At 39.8% G+C, this 24,617-nt stretch overlaps 2 protein-coding genes across 2 annotated transcripts; both read right to left on the bottom strand.

Annotated features, from left to right (window-relative positions):
* Positions 1-676: 676 nt before the first annotated feature.
* On the bottom strand, positions 677-3,691 carry rsl24d1 (ribosomal L24 domain containing 1). The gene is made up of 6 exons (XM_020079175.2): positions 3,508-3,691; positions 1,876-1,989; positions 1,722-1,794; positions 1,549-1,612; positions 1,299-1,384; positions 677-1,064 (listed from the first exon to the last, which is right to left on the bottom strand). The coding sequence occupies exons 1-6, from the start codon at positions 3,586-3,588 to the stop codon at positions 988-990; spliced, it is 495 nt and encodes a 164-aa protein (XP_019934734.1). The 5' UTR covers positions 3,589-3,691; the 3' UTR covers positions 677-987.
* A 1,220-nt stretch (positions 3,692-4,911) lies between these two features.
* On the bottom strand, positions 4,912-21,188 carry LOC109624474 (protogenin B-like). The gene is made up of 19 exons (XM_020079174.2): positions 21,004-21,188; positions 19,820-20,119; positions 16,620-16,764; positions 16,079-16,212; positions 15,685-15,981; positions 15,301-15,460; positions 14,937-15,184; positions 13,975-14,139; positions 13,433-13,738; positions 12,147-12,332; positions 9,979-10,074; positions 9,696-9,882; positions 9,326-9,453; positions 9,018-9,188; positions 8,655-8,837; positions 7,788-7,911; positions 7,541-7,679; positions 7,333-7,437; positions 4,912-7,234 (listed from the first exon to the last, which is right to left on the bottom strand). The coding sequence occupies exons 1-19, from the start codon at positions 21,068-21,070 to the stop codon at positions 6,833-6,835; spliced, it is 3,543 nt and encodes a 1,180-aa protein (XP_019934733.2). The 5' UTR covers positions 21,071-21,188; the 3' UTR covers positions 4,912-6,832.
* Positions 21,189-24,617: the final 3,429 nt, after the last annotated feature.

Here is a 24,617-nt window from a genome sequence, read left to right on the forward strand (position 1 = left end):
CAGTGCATGGGCCTCCATCTGTATTACATCTTTGGTATGTTAGAAATATAATCTATTTTACAATATGAACATTTCATGAGGTAACATTCCTATATAGAATGTTCTAGTAATTCATTGTTATCATCAACAATACATTTGTAGAAACTTCAGAGAAAGATTCTTGATATTTCTCAACTTTGTGTCTATGTCATTAAGAGGATCTGCTGTTCTTAGCGGTGATAAAGCCAAAATATATGTTTTTTTATTGTCATGGAAGAATCTGAATTTATATTTCTGCATTAAATCAGACTAGAGTCCTTCTGCTTCTACTTAAAAGAATATCATTTTGTAAATTTGATATCTATAATGTCAGTACCAGCAGTTAAGTATAGTGGATATGATATGATGCACTATATTTACAGTAGTTTGATTAAATAAATTCTACAATGTGCTTGTATTATGCTTTAATCAAGTGTGCAGTGAAAAGTGTGCTGCCAACGTTTTCTTATTTCATGCCTACACAACAACCAGATTTAATGCCAATCGTCAAAATTCCACATGTAACACAAATATTAAATGGCTCATTGTTTCTAATAAATATTACAATTAATTGTGCCACCAACATATGCTTTAATTTAGCCATGGTTATAGTGGGTTTGATGTCAAAAAATTAAAATAAACAAGAGAGGAAGAGCAATTCCCAACGGAAGTTTTTTTTATTGGTTGCATTTCAACATCTTCTGCATTCCGGTAAAACAGCATTGAGTAAATTCATAACAGCCCCAACTACTATGCAGGAAATATAACTGGGACAAATGTGGTCAGCCGCTGCTGCTTTAGAGGCAGATGCTTGCAAGGCTTTTGTTTTCAGTCTTTTTCTCATCACTTAAAAACTGAAACGATTTGTGTGTCCATCATCTGCCATCTGGATATAACAAAATACAATATAATACAAGGTTAACTTGCTCTCAGGTTTCATGACACAAAGAGAACAACTTGGCCAACAGATTAAATATCCTCATCCCCCATGACAACGTCCTCTTGTAATTTCTGCACCATTTTCTCTTCCATTTTTTTGGCCTTTCCTGTAAAAAATAAATAAAATAAAGAGAGCACAAAGTTAAACACTGCTGAAATCACAGACATGGATAATCAATATGTTGTATATTACATTTTCTTTTTATACTAGAAGTGTACATTGTGCAAATCCTTAAGTGTGAGTATATTCAAAATCAATGTCAACAAATCAAATCAATTTTACATAAATAAATGGTTCTTACGACCAAATAGTCCAACTGGTTATTCTGATAAATCTTTACCTGCATGTGGAGCTTTGATGAGGTGAATATTTTTCTTCACTTCGTTGATGGCCTCTTCTTTCTCCAACTGTTTGCCCTTCTTCAATCTATTAGATGGAGAAAAAAAACAGTTAAGCAAACACCGTTTTCCAAAACCTGTAAATACCAGATTTGGGATTAAAAATCAATTAAACATGAAACAGAAGCTGTAAGTTTAGAAAAAGTTTAAGAAAAATAACCTTTAAACATGAACACATAATGAACTGCTCACCTGTTCATGATGAATCTTGCCTGTCGTTTGTATTTTATTTCTTCCACCTTCTTCATTGCTTCCACTGTAAAAGATGACAGTTCAACATAGTTCAATGCTCTGCTAAGAAAAAAAATCCAAAACCAGGTGTTTTTTTAAAGAAACAGATTCTGAGAAGTGAAATAATTTGTTACCTGTCTTGTCCCACAGCTGCCTGTTATATTTAGTAGGTATATTTCTGCGTTTCTCGAACTCCAAAGAGTTATCCTAAAAGACAGAACGTTTGGTAAGTAACAGCAAAAAAAACCCAAAGACACTGAGGTTGTGCTCTGTAGATGACCCACTCACCACTGTCAGCTCCTTTCCTGATGCTTTTCTGAAAGCTTTGGTCCATCTGGTCTTTCTAGGGTTTCGCTTCTTCTTGAAGTTCTTGTGGCATTTTGATCTGCAGAATCTGAATGACTATATTTATTTGAAGAAGAGAGAGAAACACAAAATATAAACAGTTTGAATAGACATTAACAGGTAGGCCTGGGGTTGGGTTTGGATTGTGGAAGTAAAAAGTTGTGTTACAAATTTTTAAAAATCAGAATGAAAGATCTGACATTGTAAAAGATCAAAAACTGTCAATATTCTTATTTGTATTGGTTCATTATCAACTGATGTGCTGGTAGTTAAAAAACTGTATTGAGACTAAAATGAAAATGTCCCTACTTTATGCTAAAATATAATGTTAAATAATACACTAGAATAACATTCAAGAATAAGATGATGCACCCTTGAATATTAGTTTGTTATAATATAGCAAAAATAATACATTTGTGACTGTGTCTGCTGTGGTGGTGGTGGTGGTAACCATCCCTCAGAGTAGAGATACTGGGACAGGTTAAAGCTGATTTCACAATAATGTATAATTGAAGAATAACCATTATTAATTAATTAGCAATTAATAAAAGGGTGGGGTCATATTTATGACTAGATACTGCAGAGTAGCTTATTGTATAATACATCAATTGTTAATTTATTGGGTATTAATCTGAATCTACAAAGTAATTATTAAATAAAATCACTGAATAAATAATTCAGTGACATCTCCCTCGAACTCTAGAATAAAAAACTGAATTACTTTCTACCAACCAGTGTGTCACTGAGGTGTTCATACTACCACACACCAACTACTGATGCAGGTGTAACACGAGGGTTTGCTGTGGGGTAGTTGGATCACTGTTGATGTAAGGGAACAACAGGATGGAGACACATGACTTTCTGAGCAGCACTGTTCTCCATGTTCTCCACACTGGTCATCTACATCAACAACACACACTTCCTGCTTCTCACTCTCATGGGACTGAACTAACCAATAAGATGTCAGAAAATCCTCAGACTAAGGTAAATGTGACAGAACTACAGAGGCAGATTCACCACATCATTACTCCTGTTCTTATGATGCTAATGTGAATATGCAAATAAGGAATCTTTAAACATAAATATGTACATAACTGTTAACAAACACATTTTAAGTAAATAAATATGAACATGTGAATTAACTTTCAACCTTACACAAGGATTGAAGAGGAAATCTAAACTATTCTTCACAGCTCATTCAGGACGGTGTGAGTTTACACTGTGGGTGTGATGCTGCAGTTTTCACATGCAGCCTCTAGGGGGAGAAATCACTCCACTAACTAAACCCAAGGCCTCGCTGGTTAAATGTCCTCTTTCTCCTCAGCGCCGTGAAACAGGCAGCGTGGACCCGACACGTGATGAATCCTGGATCCACTGTGTTTACTCAGCCCTCATCGTGTTAAAGAAGTTGGCCACCGAGTTATTCTCCGTCCGACTGTTTCTTAAAACCCTCTGTCGACCCACGTGAGGGAGTCCAGCACGTTATGTTAGCATGTTAGCATGAAGGCTAAGTCTCCCACACTGACAGCCACACACGAGCTCCAGGCTGATTGAGGCCGGAGGTCGGACGCTTACCTTACAGTCGTTCCGTACGAACATCATCCCGTGTCCCGGGTACACCGGCCCCGAGCAGAAGTAGCACTTCTCGATGCGCATCTTCACAGCACGAGCGCTGCGCTCGACCACCGACCACAACAAGACCGTGCGATCCTCCTCTTCTTCGTCTTCGTCCAACCTCGCAGCTGGAGCCCCTCGTGGAGAGGTGCTGCCCCCTCCTGGCCACTCAGCCAGACACGTTAAAGTCTCATTCAAAATAAAAACCGAGGATTTAACTTTTGAACATGTCGCCCCCCTCAGGAAGAAAAGAATCACCTGCCATCAGGATTATGATTCTACCGATGATGCACTGTCTTGGGTGGACTCTTCTGATCTGCTGTACACAGTATTACAACCTCACAATGTTGGTATAGAGATCAGTGTGCAAAATGAAATGAGTAGATATTATGAAATCAATAACCACATGAATAAACAGATGTTAGAAATAACTGATGAACTGTTAAATACTTCAATGTTACTGTTCATTGAGTTAGAATTATATAGAACTATTTGTATGTAATTGAGTTGCATTCTTAACTGCACTGTGATTACTATGTTGTACTGGTTACTATGCTTTGAGTACTTATTATCCTGCATTCTTCATATGTTCTGTCTACTTTATGTCAGAGAGAAACAGCATTTCAATCCTGTCTATGTCCTGTACATATGGCAGGATTGACAATAAAGTTGGCTTTGACTTGAGTTGTGTTTAAGTAGATTTCTTCATTTAAGTATAGAAATATTTATTTCTTTTCAAAATCATTTTTTTTGTCAATTTTTGATTATGACTGTAGTGTATCAGTTTCCACCATCTCATCTTTCAGCCAGTCACATGGACATAAACTCCTATAGAACTCTGTAATGCTAGCTGCAAATAAAGATGAGGATATAGCATTTAAAAATATTTCAAATTATATGTATTCAGTTAGAGGAAAATTACCAGATTTCCTAAGTAATATGTAACTGCAAATATATCTGTATTGGTGTATGTGTTAGCTGATGACAATAGTGAACAGAAATGTCACTTTGGTTTGCCCATAGACTGTATTTACAATAAATGTTCCAATATAAATTGAACAGATTAAATACTTGCTTAACTTAAATAGTGTATATAAATTATATTCAGTCTATCTATGACTTTGAGGTAATTAGTCCACCAGACACCTTTAAGTTAATTGGTCTGTTAGTAGATTTGTTTGATTACTTATAATCAATAACAAATTCCTCAAGATATTGTTACAAGATTCCTAAAACTCATAAAATCCAGCATCAGTCAGGTTAAATTGTTTCAACACATCAGGAAACGTTAATTTGCTCACAAACACGAAATGAGAAAGACAACAACAATCACATGGAAATAAAAACCAATGACACAACACGAAATTTATTTTTCCAAGGACAATTTTATTATCTAGTATTTGTGATCATCTTGAGAGTATCAAAAAATTTGTTGCAACATTTCAACGCGTAAAATAATTTGCTTTGTTGCTCGCTTTTAATTAAATGATGTATTTTGGTATTCAAAAGCAGAAATATTAAAAAACCATAACTTAAATAATAACAGTTAAATCTACACTCTAAATCTACATTTGGCACCTGAGTTGAGTCAGCAAAATTTACCTGTGGCTTTAAAAATGAAAACACTTTTTTATGAATAGCAACAAACGTACCTGCCTAATTAATTTAGGGTAAAGTCACATTAAAATTGGGAAATCTTAACAACATCATGATAAAAAGGTCATCTAAATTTAAAATGTCCAATGCTAGCTAAGTAGCATTAAGGTGAAATCTTGTGGTGATAAAAAGACAGCAGAACCATTTTGACATCTCAAACTTTTAAAAGAAAAGGACTAAGGAAAATGCCTTTTTCTACCAATCAAAACCATTGAAAATCGATCACATTTAAATTCAAATAATGTAAATGAAAACCAAAGAAAATCACTAAATAACAGAGACTTCAAGTTTTCTTTGGTTAGGATTATTTGTGTTACAAAGATATAAAAAATGATTATGTTGCTCTTCACACATCGGGTTTTCTTTTATGATAGTCAGAATCCTTCATTGTCACACCTGGACAGGAAATATCACAGGGGAGATGAGTTCTTCCCCCGTACAGTTTTAATGAAGGGTGACAGACGATTCTCTAACCCAAGAATAAATATCATCATTTATCACTGGTAGGAAACGCTGGATCTTTGGTCTGTGAATATATTCCACCCGATCACACCCAAGGATCAACTGAATTAAAAGCCATACCCATCTGAGGAAGCAGACAACTCTTTGGATAATAGCACCGGCATCACCGCTGCATTTAGCAATGGTCTCAAAGGCAAATGGAACACAAGCCCGGGGGGGGACTTGTGCTAAAGCTTTCACCAGAATAAAGCATCAAGGAAATTTACACTGAGAGAAGCATTCAAACTCTATGGGAAATTTACATCATTGGCAAACGCACCCTTAATATACATCTTTTATATTTTTTGGTTGCCTTAGAATATCTATGGTATCATCAAAAACTCTTTGGGTACAATATTTCTTTTCCCTCTTTGGATCTCAGTATTTATAGTATGCAAAGCCCTTTTTGATATTAAGGCCATTTTAAAGCTTTGAGTTCAGTGCATTGAAAGTGTCAAACGATACAGTGGGATAAAGCTCAAATAGTTTGACAAAATCTAATGCACTTGTTCTTTTCACAGCATACACCATTCAAAGACAAACAATGTGAAACAAAAGCTCCTCCAACCATGAAAATAAAAGAATTTGAAATAGAAACAAAAACCTCGAGATAATAACATCCCAACAGAGGTAGCAAGACATGGCAATGAAATGTTTTCACCTCGTCCCCTGAGACTGAGATAATACTGCACAACATGTGGTGAAAAGGAGGTAGTAATGTATGTACAAGAACAGAACACTGAGGTAGATAATCAGTCAGCAGGGCTCAACTGTGCCCTTCACTCCAGTGGAAAGTAAATTAAATATAATGAAAATGTATCACAGTACATCTCTGACATTCTTTTTAACATTCATCATGGGTGAGCTTTGGTTTAGGACAGACACCACCAAACACAGGCAAACAGGTAGAAAGTTGTATAAAAGAAACTGGAAATAAAAATGTTATAACAAACATTCATACAAACTCCTGAGGTAGGTCCGAAGCAAGAGCACATCTCTACTCCGTCGCAGCAGCTGACTTTGTGGATCCCGTGCAGCTCAGGAAAGGGCTCGAGTGAGGAGGCAAACGAGGTAGAAGTGGTGTCGCTCCAGCTGCAGGAGAGCAGACATGGAAGCGGGCCGGGTGATGTCAGGATTCGGCCGCTTGGGAAGCGTGCAGGGCGGCGTGAGAGCCCTCCAAGGTGCAGCAGAGCTGGGAAGCATCCGGGGCGGAGTGATGAAGCGTTTTCTCATTTTCCACTTGAAAAGACTGCGTCAGCTCAGCGACTGCGTCCTCGTCGTTCGGCCCAAAAGATTCTGGTCTGGAGCTCTGACTCGTCGAAGGGTTGCTCATCTCCTCGTTGCTCTCTTCGTTGGAGTAGTGTCCAGAGTCGCCCGTCTCTTGGCTGCCCTCGCTGGTGTGAGAGCTCTCCGTGTGAAACGGTCCGTAGATGATCTCCCGCGAGGAAGGCGACAGGGGCCGTGAGACTAAATGCTCCTCGTACCTCAGAACAGTTTTGCCAGCCTCGTACAAGCTGGCTCTGCTCTCCGCCTGAGGAGATTCAAAAAAGATGGACAGAAGTTAAAACAAACAGAAACTAGACTGAAAGGAAAACTGACTGACCAAAATGATGTCACATGATCACTTACGTCACTTTCAGCTTGATTTCTGATCTCCCTCTGGAAGAGCAGCCACCTATTACTTTGATTCTTGTTGCTGATTGGACCAGCATTTATGACCATGTTAGATCCAACCTAGAGCAAATGAAAAAAAAAACATGGGAGAGGGATTATTTCAATAAACCTGTGCTCTTTTGAATCAAAAACACAAAACTAAATACAGCTTTGTTTCACTCACCCTAGGATCTAAAAAGTGGCCACTGATCATGGGAATAAGAGCCTCCACATTGTCTGTGTGTCGTTCGCTGGGCAGGGACACACCGGCTCGTGGATCTTCACCAGCTCCGACAGCAATGACTTTGTGACTGGAGGATTTTCTGTTGTCATACAGAGATCATGATGTAACCAACTGTCACACAAATATAACTGTTCCTGTTCTATAATATATTTGTGAACTAATTATTTCAAAAGGTTATAATCAGTACCTTGGTCTGCCCTTGCTGAGGAGGATCAAGGCACACATGACAATACAGGCCAAGGCGATGCTCACACCAACAATGATCCCCGTCATGGACCTCTGGTCTAAGTTGTAGAGACCATCGGAGAACACTGGAAGACAACACATATCATCAGGGAGGAACAATCACACATTAGCGTCACCTAATAACAAACACTTAAAGACATAAAAAGAGGGTATTAATAAATGTTATCTGTTGTCCAGTTTGACAGCCGACCGGAAAACTTAAAACCCTTTTTTCCCTCCAATATTTCTGTAGTAACAGCTCACTGCCTTTGTGTGGCAGTGTTGTCATTTGTCATTCATGACCATCACTGTGTGCAGCACTAGAAGCGCAACCACGCTTTGTTTTGAAAAAAATGGAGATTGTCTCCATATCCCTGAAGTAGATATGAAAATACTATGAATGAAACAAAAAAGATTAGAATAAATAAAAACTAATGATTTCTAGAAAATAATAGAATAAATAATAGAATAATTAGAAATTAAAGGACCAAAAATAAATGCTAATTAAAAAAAATCTATACTCTTTAATGCGTATACTGAGCCACACTTTAATTTATTTATTAACTGGCTCAGTAAGTGTTGCTGACCTACGCCTCCTAGTGGTTTGCTTCTTACTAGAGAGAAAACTTTATCATGCTCCACATTAATTACAATAAATACAAGGGTTAGAATTGCATGTTTTCAAAATAAATTTATATAGCAATAAAAAACATGTAGTTCTGATTTAAAGCAAAGAACACTCATACCAGAGTATAGCTCTACCTAAATATAATAGTAATAAAGATAAGATAAGACGCCTCTATCTGCTTCAGTGTTTTCTGATGTTTACCTGCTGTGTCGGGGAAGCTGTCTGAGTGTCGGGGATTCTTGCTGCGGTGGTTGCTTCCACGTTTCAACGCCAATTCCACAATGTTAGAGAAAGGCCCGTCACCAACGAGGTTGGAGGCGGAAATCTTTACCAGGTAGACATTCCCCGGCTCCAGCTTCTCCAGCAGGGCCATGGTGTGGCTTCCTGTGAACGGCAGCAGAATCACACAATGAGGATACCTCTTAATGATGAATAAATAACTGTAGACGTCATATATATTTTTATATACCTTCCTGTGATAGAAATGCCTTCAGAGTTCAGGAGAACACACTAATTAACCACTAATAAATATGATCAGAACATATGATCCACGTTACTACTCACCCTCCCTCTGCATTATTTGCCAGTGTCCGGCCATCCAGGCTTGCTGGGAGGCGTACAGGATGGTGTAATGTGTAACCACCATGTTGGGCTCCGTGGGCTCCCTCCAGGAAACCAGAGCTGTGTCCTCTTCAATCAGAGTTACTCGCACTCCTGCCGGAGGTCGGCTGGGCGCTGTACACAAAAAAATCACATTCACAATAAACAGCTAGTATTTGAGTCTTTGCATTTGATTTGAGTCTGCACCATGGATGCAGAGAACACCACATGATCATGACAAAATGATGTTGCAGCGATGTCCAATTTATTACCTGCTGGCAGCGTTCGATGGTAAACTACAGAACTCCAGGGACTCGACATCTGGTCGACATGGAGACGCACAACAAACTCATAGCGAGTGTTGGCATCCAGATTCTGAACCATCACGCTCTGTTTGGTTCTGTGAACAAACAATATTCTTACATTAAGGCCATTTAGCAGAGAATAATCCAGTGCTACTCATAGTATGAAATTCTAATCTGTAAATTAATCTTAATTTAATATATATTCATTAAAAACAGCCACTGAGCAGCCATATATACACATCATTTGCAAATTTCCAGTGTCAAATAATGTAAATACTTATGCAACCAAACTAGAAAGATATTCTGAAGGAATAGTTATTTTTGGTGTTTAGCTTACATCTGTATGTAGCGTATGGCAGAGGCATTTTGGGTGCCCACAGGTGTACAGCGGACTGTATAGCTAACAGCCTTTCCAGAGGTAAAAGCAGGACGGCTCCAACGCAGGGACACTGCAGATGAATTGTGGGCCAAGACAGTAACGTGATCTGGAGGTGGCGGGGCTGCTGTCGGTTGGTCTCTCGCCGCTGGATGATGCAACAAGTCATATATTGTCATACATTTCTTTATTTAATTTTGAATTGCAAAACTTCAGGAATAAACTAACAGAGAAATGAACTTACACACACATCCTGGAGTACTGACTGTTTGGTCCGTCTGATAACCATCTCCAGCTTGACTGACAGCCAGAATCTTGACATGATACTTTCTCCTTGGATCTGAAATAAAAATAATCAATGTTGAGCTCAACTACAACTGAAGGTTGCTGAAACTACTAAAATAAAACCTAGAACTTCACTCAGTAGAGAACACACCTCCACCAAGGCCTCTTATGAAACTAGATCCAGATTTTTATTGGATCTGCACTAAATTGCACACATCAGCTTCAACATGCCTGATTTTTTTTCATCAAGATCCATGAATTATTCTCTGAGAAATCAAAGAAAAATGCCACAAAAAATCTCACAATTTAAAGAAAGTTGAAGAAAAGTCCTTGATGCCCCCCCTGATCCGGATCTGGGTCATAATAATAGGCTCCAAACAATTTGAAAAATAATACCAAAGCCTGAAGGATCATCATTAAAATACCAAACGTGATGGTGAACAAACTACATCACTTTAAAAAAAGGCAAAGAGACACTTTGACAGTTCGCTGCAGGAGGGTAAGTTGGTAACTGACCATCCCCCCGTGCATGGACAATGCATGGTCTCCTGAGTGAAAACAACCTCTAATTTATCATGTGTTGTCATGTGTAAGGAGCATGAGAAAGATCAACCAGCCTGAGGCCCGGTAAATATGGTGACATGATCAATAAGCTCTGTGAAAATGATCACAAAATGATTGTGTCTTTTCCCTTTGAAAGCCAATGAAGATTTTATTACACAAAACCTTATTAGCAGTAGGTTGTATTTTAAGACTATACAAATAAATAACAAACTTTGAGGGGATGAGGTACAATGTGCTTTGTTTGAATTGTGCACTAGGGATAATTAAGGACACAGCAGGCTGTATCAGGACTGGCTTAAACACATCAGTAAGATCAATGAGGTCTCAGGGTTGGACACTTTTCTTTGCATCAAATTTTCTGTTTTAACTTGAAACAAACTGCAACTGCCTCAGCTCCTAAATCAGGACATTTTTAGTGAGTGTTAAGATTTGTTTTATGCCTCCGGTGTGAAAGGTCAGCGTATGGGTATTGACCAGCGAAGGCGGTGTGTCCACGCCTGTGGTGGGGGGCTGGGCAAGGGGCCGTGTTCAGCTGCTGGGATCCTAGGCCCATGGGACTGGGGGGGTTTGACTGGGGTCACGGGTCAGGCCAAGATAGAACAGAAGGAATCTGGGTGCAGGACAGCGTTATAGGAGCTGGGCCCCTTTTGTTTCCCCTTTCACATTCTTCCTACCGGTCTTGTGTAATAGCCTTCAACTTGGAGCAAACACGGTTCCAAAACAGAAGTTATATTGAGAACAGCGATGTTATAGGAAAAGGAACTAATGACAGCAGCATGTGTTATTGTCAATATAGAAGAGTTTATATTTCTAGAAAAAAAATAATTACAACAAAACATTAAATAAATAATTAAAATCTAACAATTTCTATTTCAGCTTTTTTTGTATAAGCGGAGTTGGAGACAAAATATGTATTAGGCTTCATGTCAGACAAAATTGAATAGTTTTGACCAGTGGAGGCCTGGTTTATATTGCATATGCGTGGTTTATTTACATGGACAGCAAAGATGACCGGTGTGGGGGTGTGGGTGGGGTCCTAATCCAAGACTGCTGTCTCATGGCTAGAGGTCAGTGCCGTGGTCCAGCTTTGGCCAATCCCTGGGGTCTTTGTCTATGTGTTTGTCTGTGTGCTCCGGTGTCCACCTAAAGGGGGGTAGTGACCAGGGGTCTTACGGGGCAGGTCTGGCCCTGGGTACAACACAATGGCCAGGGGGTAATTATGCAACTGCAAGGATGGGAAACTGTGGTGGGAGGGACATCTGGACCCTGACCTCTAACCCTGGGAGCCTGATCGCACACAATGCTGCAGCCAGACTGAAGAGGGCTTCTGGTTAGGCAAGAGGGGTCAACCAGTATGAAGGAGGAAAATGCAAATGCAGCATCCAACTGGCCACTGAATTAAACTGGGGCAGGGCAAGAGAGATCAATTTTGGAGAGAAGCTACCGGTCTCTCTCAGTTTGTTGTCTTCACAAGTCTAGAGCTCTAGAAATGTACTAGAACATTCAAATCAAATCTTATTCCCTACAACTACACAGCTATAACAACAACAGTGGATCACTCACCAAGGCCGCTGATGGTGTATGTGTTGGTTTGAGCCTGCAGCTGGATGTTGGGCTGCTCCGGTTGACCTTCCTCATGGTAACACAGCCGGTAACCCTGGACAGCCACAGATTCGGTGGAGGTTTGCCAGCGTGCCACAATGGAGGTGCAGTTAAGCGGCTCAAGTTGAAGAACAGGGGCTGAAGGCACTGTGCAGGGAGGAGGGGGAGACAGCAGGCATGGGATCAATAAAGACTCTTATTTTGAATATTACTGCACACAAAGGAAGACTAAACCTCTGGACAATAAACACAACAGGATGCTGGGTATAGAAAAAAGTGGATTGATGGAATACTGAACATTTCAAGTGTTAATTATAATTTCAGCTTAAATTTGCAGCTGGGTGTGTAGTAACAATTACCGATATAGACGCTAACCTAAATTAAAACATGTATAATTTTCTCTGTGATCTATATAAAATAAAAAATATATAACTAAACTTTTGAAAGCAGAAAAACTGCTTTGGTGGACAAACAGCCTCCCCCAACACACCAGGCCATGAAATAAGGCTATTCTTCCTCCCACATAGACGCCTGAGGCCCTCTCTTTATGACCCATGACTGAGGCCACTCTGACATCACTGACAGCGAAGGGCAAAGGTTCCTCGGTAACCAACACAAAGACTGTGGGACAATGCTACAAGAGCAAACTCTACTCAAAAGCCGGCCACTCTGCATGAGCTCTAGTGATCCTCTTGGTATTCGAAGAGCAGTAAAGCACCAATGTCACCAAAGCAAAAGCACAGCAAGTAACCAGTTTGGCATGTGATTCTATTACATGTACTTTATTTTTTTCTTAATCAAATTCTATTAAAGATTGAATTTTAGAACTTTAAAATTAAAGATCAATGCTTTTGAACCAATTAAATACATTTAAACTTGCATGAAGTCTCATAAAAAAAACTAGAGGGGCATTCAGAGTGTCAGAGAAACCTTTGAAAAACACAAGAAAAAATCCTAGATCTGCCGCTTGATCTGGATCCGCAGCTTAATTGAATATGTTCTGCCCTGACCCATAACAAGTCCTTCAACAAGTTTTGTGATAACCTGTCCAGTAATTTTTGCGTAATCCTGCTGACTAACAAACTGACAATAGACGAAAACATAATTTCCTTGGCGGCGGTTGAAGAGTTAAAAAAGGCACTAAACAGCCACATTATGTGACTACGTAGAAAAAAAAGACAGGTGAGTTTACATCACCAGCTGTCAAACTTTAATGACATCTCATTTTTAGACTTCTGCAGATTTACCTTTGTTGCTGGAGGCTTTAGGTGTACGATGCGATGTCCACGCTGAAGGCTCACACCAGCCCACGCGGGTGGCTGCAGCCATACGGAGCAAGTAGATGGTGTCAGGCTGCAGGCTCTCCAGGAGATATTTGGTGCTGTTCTGAGGTAGCTCCACAGAGGTGACGGTGTTGTCTGAAGCCGTACGATAGGAAAGTCTGTATGCGGAGACCTGACCACGGCTCACCTTGACTGGCAGCAGCTGCCAGCTCACCTGGATGTCTGTCGAGCTGTGGCTGGTCAGAGTTAGCTCTGGGGTACGCAAAGGCACTGCAGGAAGACAGGGATGTCACAAATATGCTTCATACAAAAAGCTCTTGACATTTCCATTTGTTATCCTAAATCAAATTGCTGTTAGTGAGAAAATGTTCAAACTACAGTGTGCCAATCCCCCTTGTTCCCACTCAAGATCTAGTCTGTACACACATCAGTTGCATGCATGTTAGGTTAACTACCAAAGTGATTTACTGCAAGGAATGCTGGACTTCTTAATGCTCTGTGCTTACCATCCTCCAGGGTGTGTTGACTGACTTGGTCTGACATACGACTGGCTCCCATTGGCATATAGGCCACGATGTAAAAGCTGTAGTTTCGAGCTGGCTCAAGGTCATCGATGATATAACTGGTCGTGTCATTGCCGATGACAACTTGGTATTCTTCGTTGTTCAGCCCTGACATGCAACAGACCAGAAAACATGTTAGGGGATAGGTTAATGTTATCCGAAGAGGAGGAGACTTCTGGGATCATTTGTCAAGCATAGAGCACCATGTGAACACTCAAACTCATCCTCTGCACATGTTTAGAACATGTGCAACGCTCCACACAGCACAACTGCTTCCAGGCCTCTTAAAGCAAAATCAACAACCTAATAACTTGTTTACTACAGAGACTTGATAGAAAACTCTCAATTCTAGTTAATTATATCTGTGCTTTAGTCCTTGACATGACTTTTTTAAAGCTACCGTGTCCCTTTTACTGCATGAAGAATGAGCTGGGGAGTGAACAATGGGTTGGATAAGCCTGTTGTTATTTCAGTGAAGTTGCCATTCGGAGTCCGCCTTGACCCCTGCTCCCTGCAGCATCAACAGATGGCCTCAACAAAGTAGAGCGAATCACATGTGAGAGCAAGTATTTTTATTGTGGTAACGGAATGCGATGCATTTATATTGAGGATTTTCTGTGTTAGCAACCACTCAAAACGTTTATCACTACAAGAAACATTCACCCATTCATTCACACAGCGCTACTTTTGCAGCTTTTTACATTCTGATGAAATAGCCATGAGGGGAAATTGAGGATATAGTATCCTGCTCAAGGTCTGGAGGAGCTGGGGATCAAATCGCTGACCCATTAGTGGACGACACATTCTACTTCTTATCCACAGCCGCTTGTGTTTGACTGTCATTTTGCATCTATTCCTAAATGTATCATTCCCTGAATCATAAGTGACTGGATTACTGCTCTCACCTTCAGCCTTCATGTAGTGGATGGAGTAGGCAATGACTTTGTCGGTGTTGTAGAGAGGTCTCTCCCAGGCCAGTAAGATAGCAGAGCTTGAGATGGTCTCTGCGTGGATATTTCTCGGTGCACTGGGCCGGTCCTCGGACATGACAACGATAAGGCGAGCCAAGGACAGCACAGAGCCCTGTTCACTCTCTGCCATGCACTGATAGATGGCGTCATCCTCAGGGATGATCTGGGTAATCACCAATTTACTGCGAAACAAAAAAAACACAATATTTACTCCATGATATTTCATTTTATTCACTTTGTTTTCATTGTACTTATTATGTTGTGTTTGATTGTGAACAGTACTATTGTTGTACAATACCTGTTATACATTTTTATCCTCCCATTTAAGTGAACCTCTTCTCCGTTTTTTAGCCAGCTGATGCGTGGCGGGGGCACTCCCTCCGCTTGGCACATAAACCTGGCAGTGCCTGCTCTTGGACGTGTTTGGCTCTCAGGCTTCTCGACAATGGATGGTGGTTCTGAAACAGAGGTTTTAGAGAAAGTAATGAAACTCTGTCTATTTCTTCTCATTTATTAATTCATAAAAAAAATCTTGTAATAGATGATTTCTCTACAGGGATACATCTGAACTAATTATCTGAGTGTAACAAAATGTTCACATCTTCTAAAGGTTTTGTTGTGTTATAGAATATACAATAGAATAACGAGACAGAAGACGCTGTGTGAGATGAGAGTTTAGTACCTAGAACTGTGATGTTGGCTGCAGCAATAGTGTAGTTGCGTGTTCCAGGAGTGGTGGCCCTGCAGAAGTAGACTCCACTGTGCTTGGAGCTGACATCAGTAATAACCAGGTTCCCGTTGCCCAGAACTTTGGCATTGTACACATCGATGGGTTTACTGTCGGCCCGGCTCCAGGAGATGATGGGCCAGGGGTTCCCTGTGGCCACACATTCCAGCACCACAGTTTGGTGACGAGAAATGGTGATGTTCTGAGGTCCAGCAATGATTTGGGGCCTCTGACGTGGTTTAGGACCTGCACCTTCAAGGGAAAATTTCAGGAAATGAATTTGAGTTGTGCAAACAGTGTGACGGTTAATTTTCCAGAAAGATGGTTTAAAAAGATGATGTCTCTCTACCCTGGTTGACTGTCAGCGTAGCTTCTCTACTCTTCAAACGGCTACCGATGTTCGTTGCCACACATCGATACTGTCCAGCATCTTCCAGCTGAACATTGTGAATTTGAAGAACTCCATTGGGCAGAACGGTAATTCTACAACACACACAGATGAATAAAGTGAAGTCAAGGCATAAGCAGAATAAAGTTTATCATATGAGGTTACATGTATGATGGTGTCTAAAACTAAAGCCAGACCGCTTTGGATATTTGTGGACCATTGGTGATATCACTATTGAGGAGTAAATAATTTTCAGTACTGATATATCCGTCAAATCAATTTGATATAAAAAAATGGCAAAGATTCCTTTCATGATGTTATAAAACCCTTATGGCAAAGAAATGTAATTGACTTTTGATGTTTGACAGTTACATCTTTAACTTTATCATAATAAAGCATAACCATAATCTAGAAACCTAAAGGTACTACCATTATGTCTGTGAAAGGCCAATTATCATTGGACAACCGATACATATCTAAAACAACTCATATCTGCTGGTACCTGTCAGTCTGAAGTGGTAATGTGCTTTGGTTGAGCTCCCACGTGATGGTGGCAGGAGGGCTGGAGATGACTGCACAGGAGAAACGTGCCACTGACCCCTCAGTCACCACCACAGGCACGGGATGAAACACAAACTCTGAGATACCTGTGGAAAAAAAACCTATTAGAAACCAAAGCCAGACCTATCAGCTGTAGAGAACTCTAACTAAAACCCCACCTTAACAACTAATTTGACCATTAATGGGTGTTTGCTTTTGTAGTGGGCTTCTGAATTTGATAATCATTATGGTTATTTACTTGAATGTACTTCACAGTTGCTCGTCATTGTCACACACTTAAATATAGTATTTTCTCCAGCTCCTGGGTAAACATTGTACATTATGTATGCACAGCAATGACTTTGATGGATGTTAACTGCTTCTATGAAAGGAATTGATCTCCGTAAGTCTCCGTGATCTTGCTTTTGTGCAGATGAGCTATCGGATCCCATACTGACCAGCTGGTCCAATCAATTCAATCAATAGAAGAATGACACTGAATGATGCATTGTAATAGATAAAAACCAATCAATTCACTTAGCATAGGAAGGATTGTGAGCAACCACTGGGAATAGAAAATATCAAAAACAATAGTGTAAGACAAGGGTAAACCCATTTCTTACAGAAGATTGTCACGCTACATGAAGGCGAAATATTGCACTTTGATAACTTTGATGTCATATCACACTTATTTTACAGCTATGCTTATACAAACTATATGTATAAGTATTTATGTTTTTTATAATAACTGACAGAGCAGTGCAACGTTTGCTGAGTCACCTTCTGTTCCTGTGATGTTTATGTTATATAAGGTCTTTCAATAATCACCACAAATTAGAAACTCCTGATCTGCATTAATATGGAGCACGCTCTATAAGATATGAACAGTGGCCTTCATTCATTTAGGTGATAACTCTCCCTTCCCCCTCACTCACAGGAAGGAAGTCAATAACATGTTAAAGAAAATCAATACCCTGTTCTCCCACTGAAACTCCACATTTAAATCCTGAGCTTTGGGAGATCCAAATTAAAGAGCAATCCTTTAATTTAAGACCTAATCTCATCAATATTACACACATGCACTGGTAACTCAGATTATGTTAAGTGTAGTAGGTGGTTAGACTCAATTAAAATCAGAAATTATGATCACTTGGGGTTTGTTTGTAAAACATACTGTGGACACTGTAGTAGGTTTAGTTTCAGGTTTAGGGTAAATAAAAAATAAGGCCTCCAGCCACCAGCTGTTGCTCGCTTGGAGGCAAGATCCTGGCCCATCCTCTGACAGCAGCCCTGACTGGTGAGCATCATGACAAATCCTCAGTAAGAAGTTAAAAACAATATGTTGTTTACTCTCATCTGAGTGACCAGGGATGATCTTGACTCTGGCTGGGGACAGAGATGTAGATGGTGGGTGTGGCCTACACAGACCGATCTGCTAATTTGGTCACCTCTGTTGTAAAGAACAAATCAATGTGTGGGTCAAACACCACAAAGGTTCCTCTAAAGAGGTCAGACTTCGCCGCAACCCCCCGTGCATTCAATTTTAGCCCAAACTGGACACGAGATCGAAGCCAGTTTACCATTAGTCCACAAAAGAGAAGCCTGTGAGTCTTATTTTGTTTCTAACCTCTATGAAATCATATGGTTATAAAAATGATAACCATCAGCAAAGCACATACAATACACATAGACTTATTTATGCAAATATTGTAAGAAATATATGACAGATATCTGACGCCCTCTGTAGAACTAGGAAGTGCAGAAAGTGGCCTTGACTGCGAGGAAAATACTTTCTGAATGTAAACATGTTTTTGAAAAAGCTATTTACTGAAGAATATCAGGTCTGTTTATTCGCTTGACAAACTGGCCTTTCTTCAACAAAAGGGCTCTGCTTGACAAGGCAACAGAGGGCCTGGTGCAGTGAAAGGGATTGTGGGATTGGGGAAAGAACAGCAGGGCGGCCCGGGCAGAGCAGGACGGTGACATCACAAAGCCTTTCCCTGCTGACCCCTGACCCTCGAGGACCTCTGGACAGAAGGGGAGCACAGTGGAGGCCCATCCTCCACTCCCCACCTACAGCTGACCAAAAACCTTTAACCCTTTCGCTGACAAAGGCTGGACTCCAGATCAAACTTGACATTTTAGGATTTGTATGTGCTCATCTCATAGTCAAGTTTGTTTGTCCTTCAATACATTACCAACAGTTGCAAACAGGTTGTCAGAGAGTTAGTGCGAGGTTTATTTTCACGTTTGAATTTTTGTATTTCGAAATATCTTCCTGCCTTCTAGTTTCATCTAGTTCTTAATCATTTCGCACTGACACACAGTCCAAAATTTTATATCTGTTATCCTCAGTGTCATTGTCAAATTCAGCACATTTCAGAGGACTTGCCAGTTTCCATGACACCAGTCATGGGATATCCCTTCCAAGACCTGTGAAGAGAGGCCATGGTAGACCAGGCCTGGTGAATAGACACAGCTGTCCTGTCCACTGATAAGTGGACAAACAAATGCCCTGAAAACGGAGCCTTTTCTTTTGGGGCAGTCAGGGGCACTCCAAACAAAGGCTAAAAGGCAAATGGCCTTTCAGGGATTCCTCTGTTTAGCAGACCATTCAGCAATCACACGGCCAGGGCCTGCAGTGACAATGCAACCCCACTGGCGTGCCAGAGACAGAGAAGGCTAATTTCTACTTTTTGCATGTTTCCTGAGCACTTTCATACAAGTTCAAGTTGTATTTTTCCTCAAAACAAGGAGAAGGCAGTGCAGTCAGACTCAGCACTGCCTATTTATGGAGTATTTATGAGCTTCTAGATAGACTCTCCATCAATCTTTAACTGTCTCTTAAAATGTCCCTATAACTGGCCTGACAGCTTTAAACTCCAGCACAGTGAAGTCTGAACAACTTCCAGGGACATGGAACCCCAGACTTTACTCAGTAAAGAAAAAAAATGAAGAAGAGAGGGGTTGGGTACATCTGCTTCCCATCTCCAGGTTAATAACCCATGAACTTGCTATTCTAATTCCTTCATGATGACACCACAAAGTAGATATCACCAACAACTTTAACCCATTTCACCTCAGCCTCAATAATGGAAACTGGGGGATAAAGTCCATCCTGCAGCCCCTGGGAATTCCTCTCACCCTTTGCTCCATACTTACTTGCGATAGTCAGACGTGATCTTTGGCTTAGGATAGCTCCATATTTGTTCTGTGAGAGGCACTGGTAGAATCCTTCATCTGAATCCTCCTTGGTATGCTTGATCTTTGGTATGTACAGGGAGCCGTTGGGCAGAAACTGTATGTGCTCGCTTTCTGCCAACCGTACTCCATTCTTCAGCCACTTGATGGTGACCGGAGGCTGCCCGTGGGCCTGACAGTCCAAGACAGCAGGGTCCTTAGGTAGTGCAGTAAAATCACTGGGCTCTGTGATGAAGGACAACTCACTGAAACATACAACACCTGGAGGAAGACAAAGGTAACATTAGTAAAGACTCTTGTTATGTTCCTGAGTAGTGGTGGTCAGCTGTATATCCTAACAGGCCTTATATATCAGGTACTACATAATATATATATATATATATATATCACACACATTAAGTGCTACACAATGTATTATATATAAAAAGATAACAGAAATACAACAAAAATATATCGAGCTTAAAAGTAATATACAAACAAATGTAACATTAGAAAATAGTTTTTATATGTTTGTGAGTATTGGATGACAAGGACAGCTGAATATCCTGATGGGACATTTAAATATTAGGTGCTACAGAAAAACCTGGAAATAACGTAAAGAACAAACTCATAAAATAAAATGTAAACAGAAATGCACATCTTTTTCTGCATAGCTTATTCTCAGCAAACATGATTATACATCATAGTAGTAGTACATAATAGTAAGGGTAACTGTGTTGATGTGACTGGAAAAAGAAAACTTGTATTATTCAATGTGGGATGTGATCTATTCTGATCAAATAGAAAAGTAAACAATGAGTTATGGTGATTTAAAATGAATATGTGCTGCCTGTTATTAACTTAAAGTCTGTGAGCATCCCAACCAATGAGACTTCACATAAAGACAGAGGAGGACTAGTGGTGGATACACAGTTAAAGTCTTATTATTATCTATTCTCAATCAGAGTGGTTCTAAAAAACTAATGTTTTCTTTTAACACACTAGTTGTGATCGGTTGTGATGAGTTTCAGTGGTGATCCTGATAAGTACGTGGAGGACACACACACACACACACACAGAGAGAGAGAGATAGCCCTATCCCAGCAGGTCAGCCTGAGCACACACACTACCCACGATCCCATCAAAAACAAAAACAACACACTTACTCGACAAAGGAATGAAGAGGACAAACAGCAGCCACCGCTGGGACACCCTCATCTTAAACTTGGCCATTTATCCGGAGAGTTCTGTCATTTTCCTCCGAACCACCACGACCGGCGCCGCTCGCTGCGTCCTGCGTGCTCACGGTAGATCCACCAGACTGCTTCTGCTGCTGCCGGCCGAGGATCGACCGCTGCACCCGGGGAGCCGGGGACCCCCTCCCTTCTGACGCATGCGCTGTGTGTGCCTCTGTGTGTGTGTGTGATTGTCTCTCTATACTTTAGAGGTCCAATTTTGGATCAATATCATCACTGGGAGGACATGTTGGGTGTTCCTCACAAATTCAAACTGTTGTATTGGTTTCGAGTCAGGCCTTTAGTTGTGATGGGTAAGGTTAGAGTGTGTGTGTGTGTGTGTGTGTCCTCATTAACTTAAAGGGCTGCTGTAGGATTAGACTCATTTAGTTGTGATGGGTAATACTAGGGTAAGGGGCTAGGAAATACATTACGTCAATAAGTGTCCTCACAGCTATAAGACAAGTGTGTGTGTGTTTAATCATTTTTGTTGCCCCGTTAGGACCAGTAGACCAAAACCTGGTCCTAATGATGTCATATCTGGGGTCCTGGGTAAGGACAGGAATTATGGTTAGGCTACGGTTAGTGTTAGGCATGAACAGGTGACAGATATGTATAGAGAGTATGTGAGAGGCGGTGGTGTTACCCATGTTGTGGGGGCCAAGATCTGTTTAAAAAGTCACACTAAGTTGGCATAAGTCATTTCAAATTTGAGGTGTAGACATGTCATGATGGGGTTGTGTTCGGGTTAAGGTTAGGGTCAGGGAAGTAGTAGTTGTGGTTAGACCAAGTTCCTCATTCTCTTCTGGAGGTGAAACCAGCAGGACAGATGTGATCAGAGGTTCACATCAGATATAATAACACTGTAATCAAATTTGGTCTCTGTGGCATTATTAACCTCACAATTCTTACTTTGACATTAATAACTGGGAACTTTGAAAACGGCTCATACACTAGAAATCTTAAACTGCACTTGAAGGCCCCCCACAGCTTCTCCATTTGAAATAGTGTTGTATATTTTTTCATACAGTCCTTGGCTTCTTTGATGTATGCATTTGTCTTCGGTAACTGTTATGTGTGACTAAAGTGTCATATTGTTGATATGATTAATTTTATTATTGCTTAATCTCTTGTTGTTATTTTTGGGATCAAATTTATTCTTTTAAAACGTTAAAAACCACCCCCCTCCCACAGCTTTCACAGATGTCTTTAAATATAATAATTTGTTTACACTTATACAACAAAGAATGAACAAATGTCATTTGAGAAGCTTGTAACAGACAATATTCAGCATTGTTTCATTATATTTGCATGTTGCAACTGAATACTCCTAATCTCACCTTCCCAACAGTTGTCATGAAAACTCAAAAGGTTTTAGTTTGTCCAGTTTGGACAACATTAAAAACATGGCGGCCTCCACAGAGACCTCAATCTTAAACACTGAAGTTGACAATTCGTCTTTTGAATGACTATTCAGTTCATTGCTTCAGCTCCAGTCTACTTGCTGTAATGTCTGGAAAATGGATCTCATCTCTGTTGCTTTTCTATTCCTGAGGTTCTCCTCTATTTTCCCCATAAAATAGTCAATGATTGAAAGATTGAACTAGGAGAGGTTTTTTATTATTTTTTAAGGCCTGTGACAACATTTTTTGATCTTGGGCTTTATGAGTTGGTCCGATTAGTTAAGTCATTCAACAAGTTGAGAGTTTTAATTTCATTCAGTCAGATTTTTTAACAGACTATTTGAACCTGAAATGTACATAAACATCAAGGTCTGATCAGGTCCACAGATACAGTGATTTTCAAACTGCAAACCCATTGGTGAATAACTGCTGATTTCCTATGTAGGATCTTAGATTTGTGAGATCTTCTTTCCTGTTTATCAGATATTTAAACAAACAAAACAAGATGAAGACAGTGAATTATCTGTCACCAAAGGCCAGTGGTAATAAGGTCACACTGAACAGCATCTGCTCCTACTACAGGACCTGGTAATTATGAAGAGGTATTGATGGCTGAACGTCAGCTGCCTAATGAATTCAGATATTGATCCAGCGACCGTGCCTTTTGACAATGACCCTCCCCGTCTCCCGGCCCTCATTCAGCAGCACTACAAAGGGCTCCAGCTGTGAGATCAGTCATGCTGCATCAGCAGAACAACTGTCGGATGGCTCAGGTAAATGCATCACATTCGGAACAGGAGATTTGTTGTGATTTTAAAAGATACTGCCTAATTCTCACTCTAAATTGTATCTATGAATGGTTGTGTAATTATTTGAGGGGATTTCTGTATCAAACATGCACCTCCACACTTCACTAACCAATCAAATAAGGAGCGCAGAGTGTAATTATGTATTGATTAGAGCTAACTATTGATTTAATCATCCATTCTATAAGGCATAGTTATAATTCAAACGCTCAAAGCTAATGCTTAGGTAAATAGAATTCTGTGATACATTTACTCAAGAGCTTCAATTTTTTAATATGTTATTTACAGCTTTACATTTTTACAAAACAAAACTATACTGAATGGACACACAAAACGATACTATTATACTATATACTATACTACTATGATGGCACAAAAGTAAGACACAAACAACAGAACAAAAAGGCTGTTAGTAAGTTAAAAAAAATAATTCAGACATGGTAACAAGGTAAAGAGCATTAATAGATGCACAAGGTAGATCAGAGTCTGTATGGATGCTGGGTTAATATGACTCTGGGTAGAGAAAGTTTTTTTAATCTATTCTGTGTATCTGGTTTGTGCAACACTTAAACTACTACTACTACTACTACTGCTACTACTTCTACTACTGCTAAACACAGGAATAATTTAGGTAAATCCAAAGATTAAAATCAGATTAGGAGACACAAACAGGATTTATTAATACAAAATCTATAACACAAGAATAGTTAAAAAGTTAGACCAAGGTCACAAGTTAAGAGGAATAAACACCTACAGTACATCATATGTGAACACAAGAATGATTAACAGTATTACTATTATTATAATACTATTATTATAGTATTAGTAATACTATAATAGTAATACTACTGTCACATATGAGGCATAGGAAGGACAGATGTGGTTTAGTTTTGTTTTTCAGTAGTGTAGTCGATGCATCACCTATCGATTTTGAGATCGGTTTATCAATTATTTTAAACATGTGCATTTAGTATTATGTATTTAAATTGCATTAGCTTTTTAAAGAACATTGTATCTTACCAGCAATAGATGTTTAATGTCTTGCATCAGTTGACAGAGAGGAAAAATCCTGATATTCTTTTTGTGGACCCAGAAAAAAATGTCCTCACTCTCATTGAGATCTATTGTCTGTCAGTGCCTCAAATAAAGAGTCATATCATGTAATGTTGTTAATCTTTACCTATATTTTTTTTGTTTGACTATTAATAAGTTGTGTACAAACAGGAAACATGATCACTTATTCCTTGTGAAATTTGTCGACTCACAATGACAAATGTTCGGTGGAGGTCAGGGTTAGCGCTGGGCCTGCACTGATCAATAGGGTTAAGGTCATTAA

Source organism: Paralichthys olivaceus, chromosome 7 (assembly GCF_024713975.1).
Source record: "Paralichthys olivaceus isolate ysfri-2021 chromosome 7, ASM2471397v2, whole genome shotgun sequence".
Taxonomy (NCBI): domain Eukaryota; kingdom Metazoa; phylum Chordata; class Actinopteri; order Pleuronectiformes; family Paralichthyidae; genus Paralichthys; species Paralichthys olivaceus.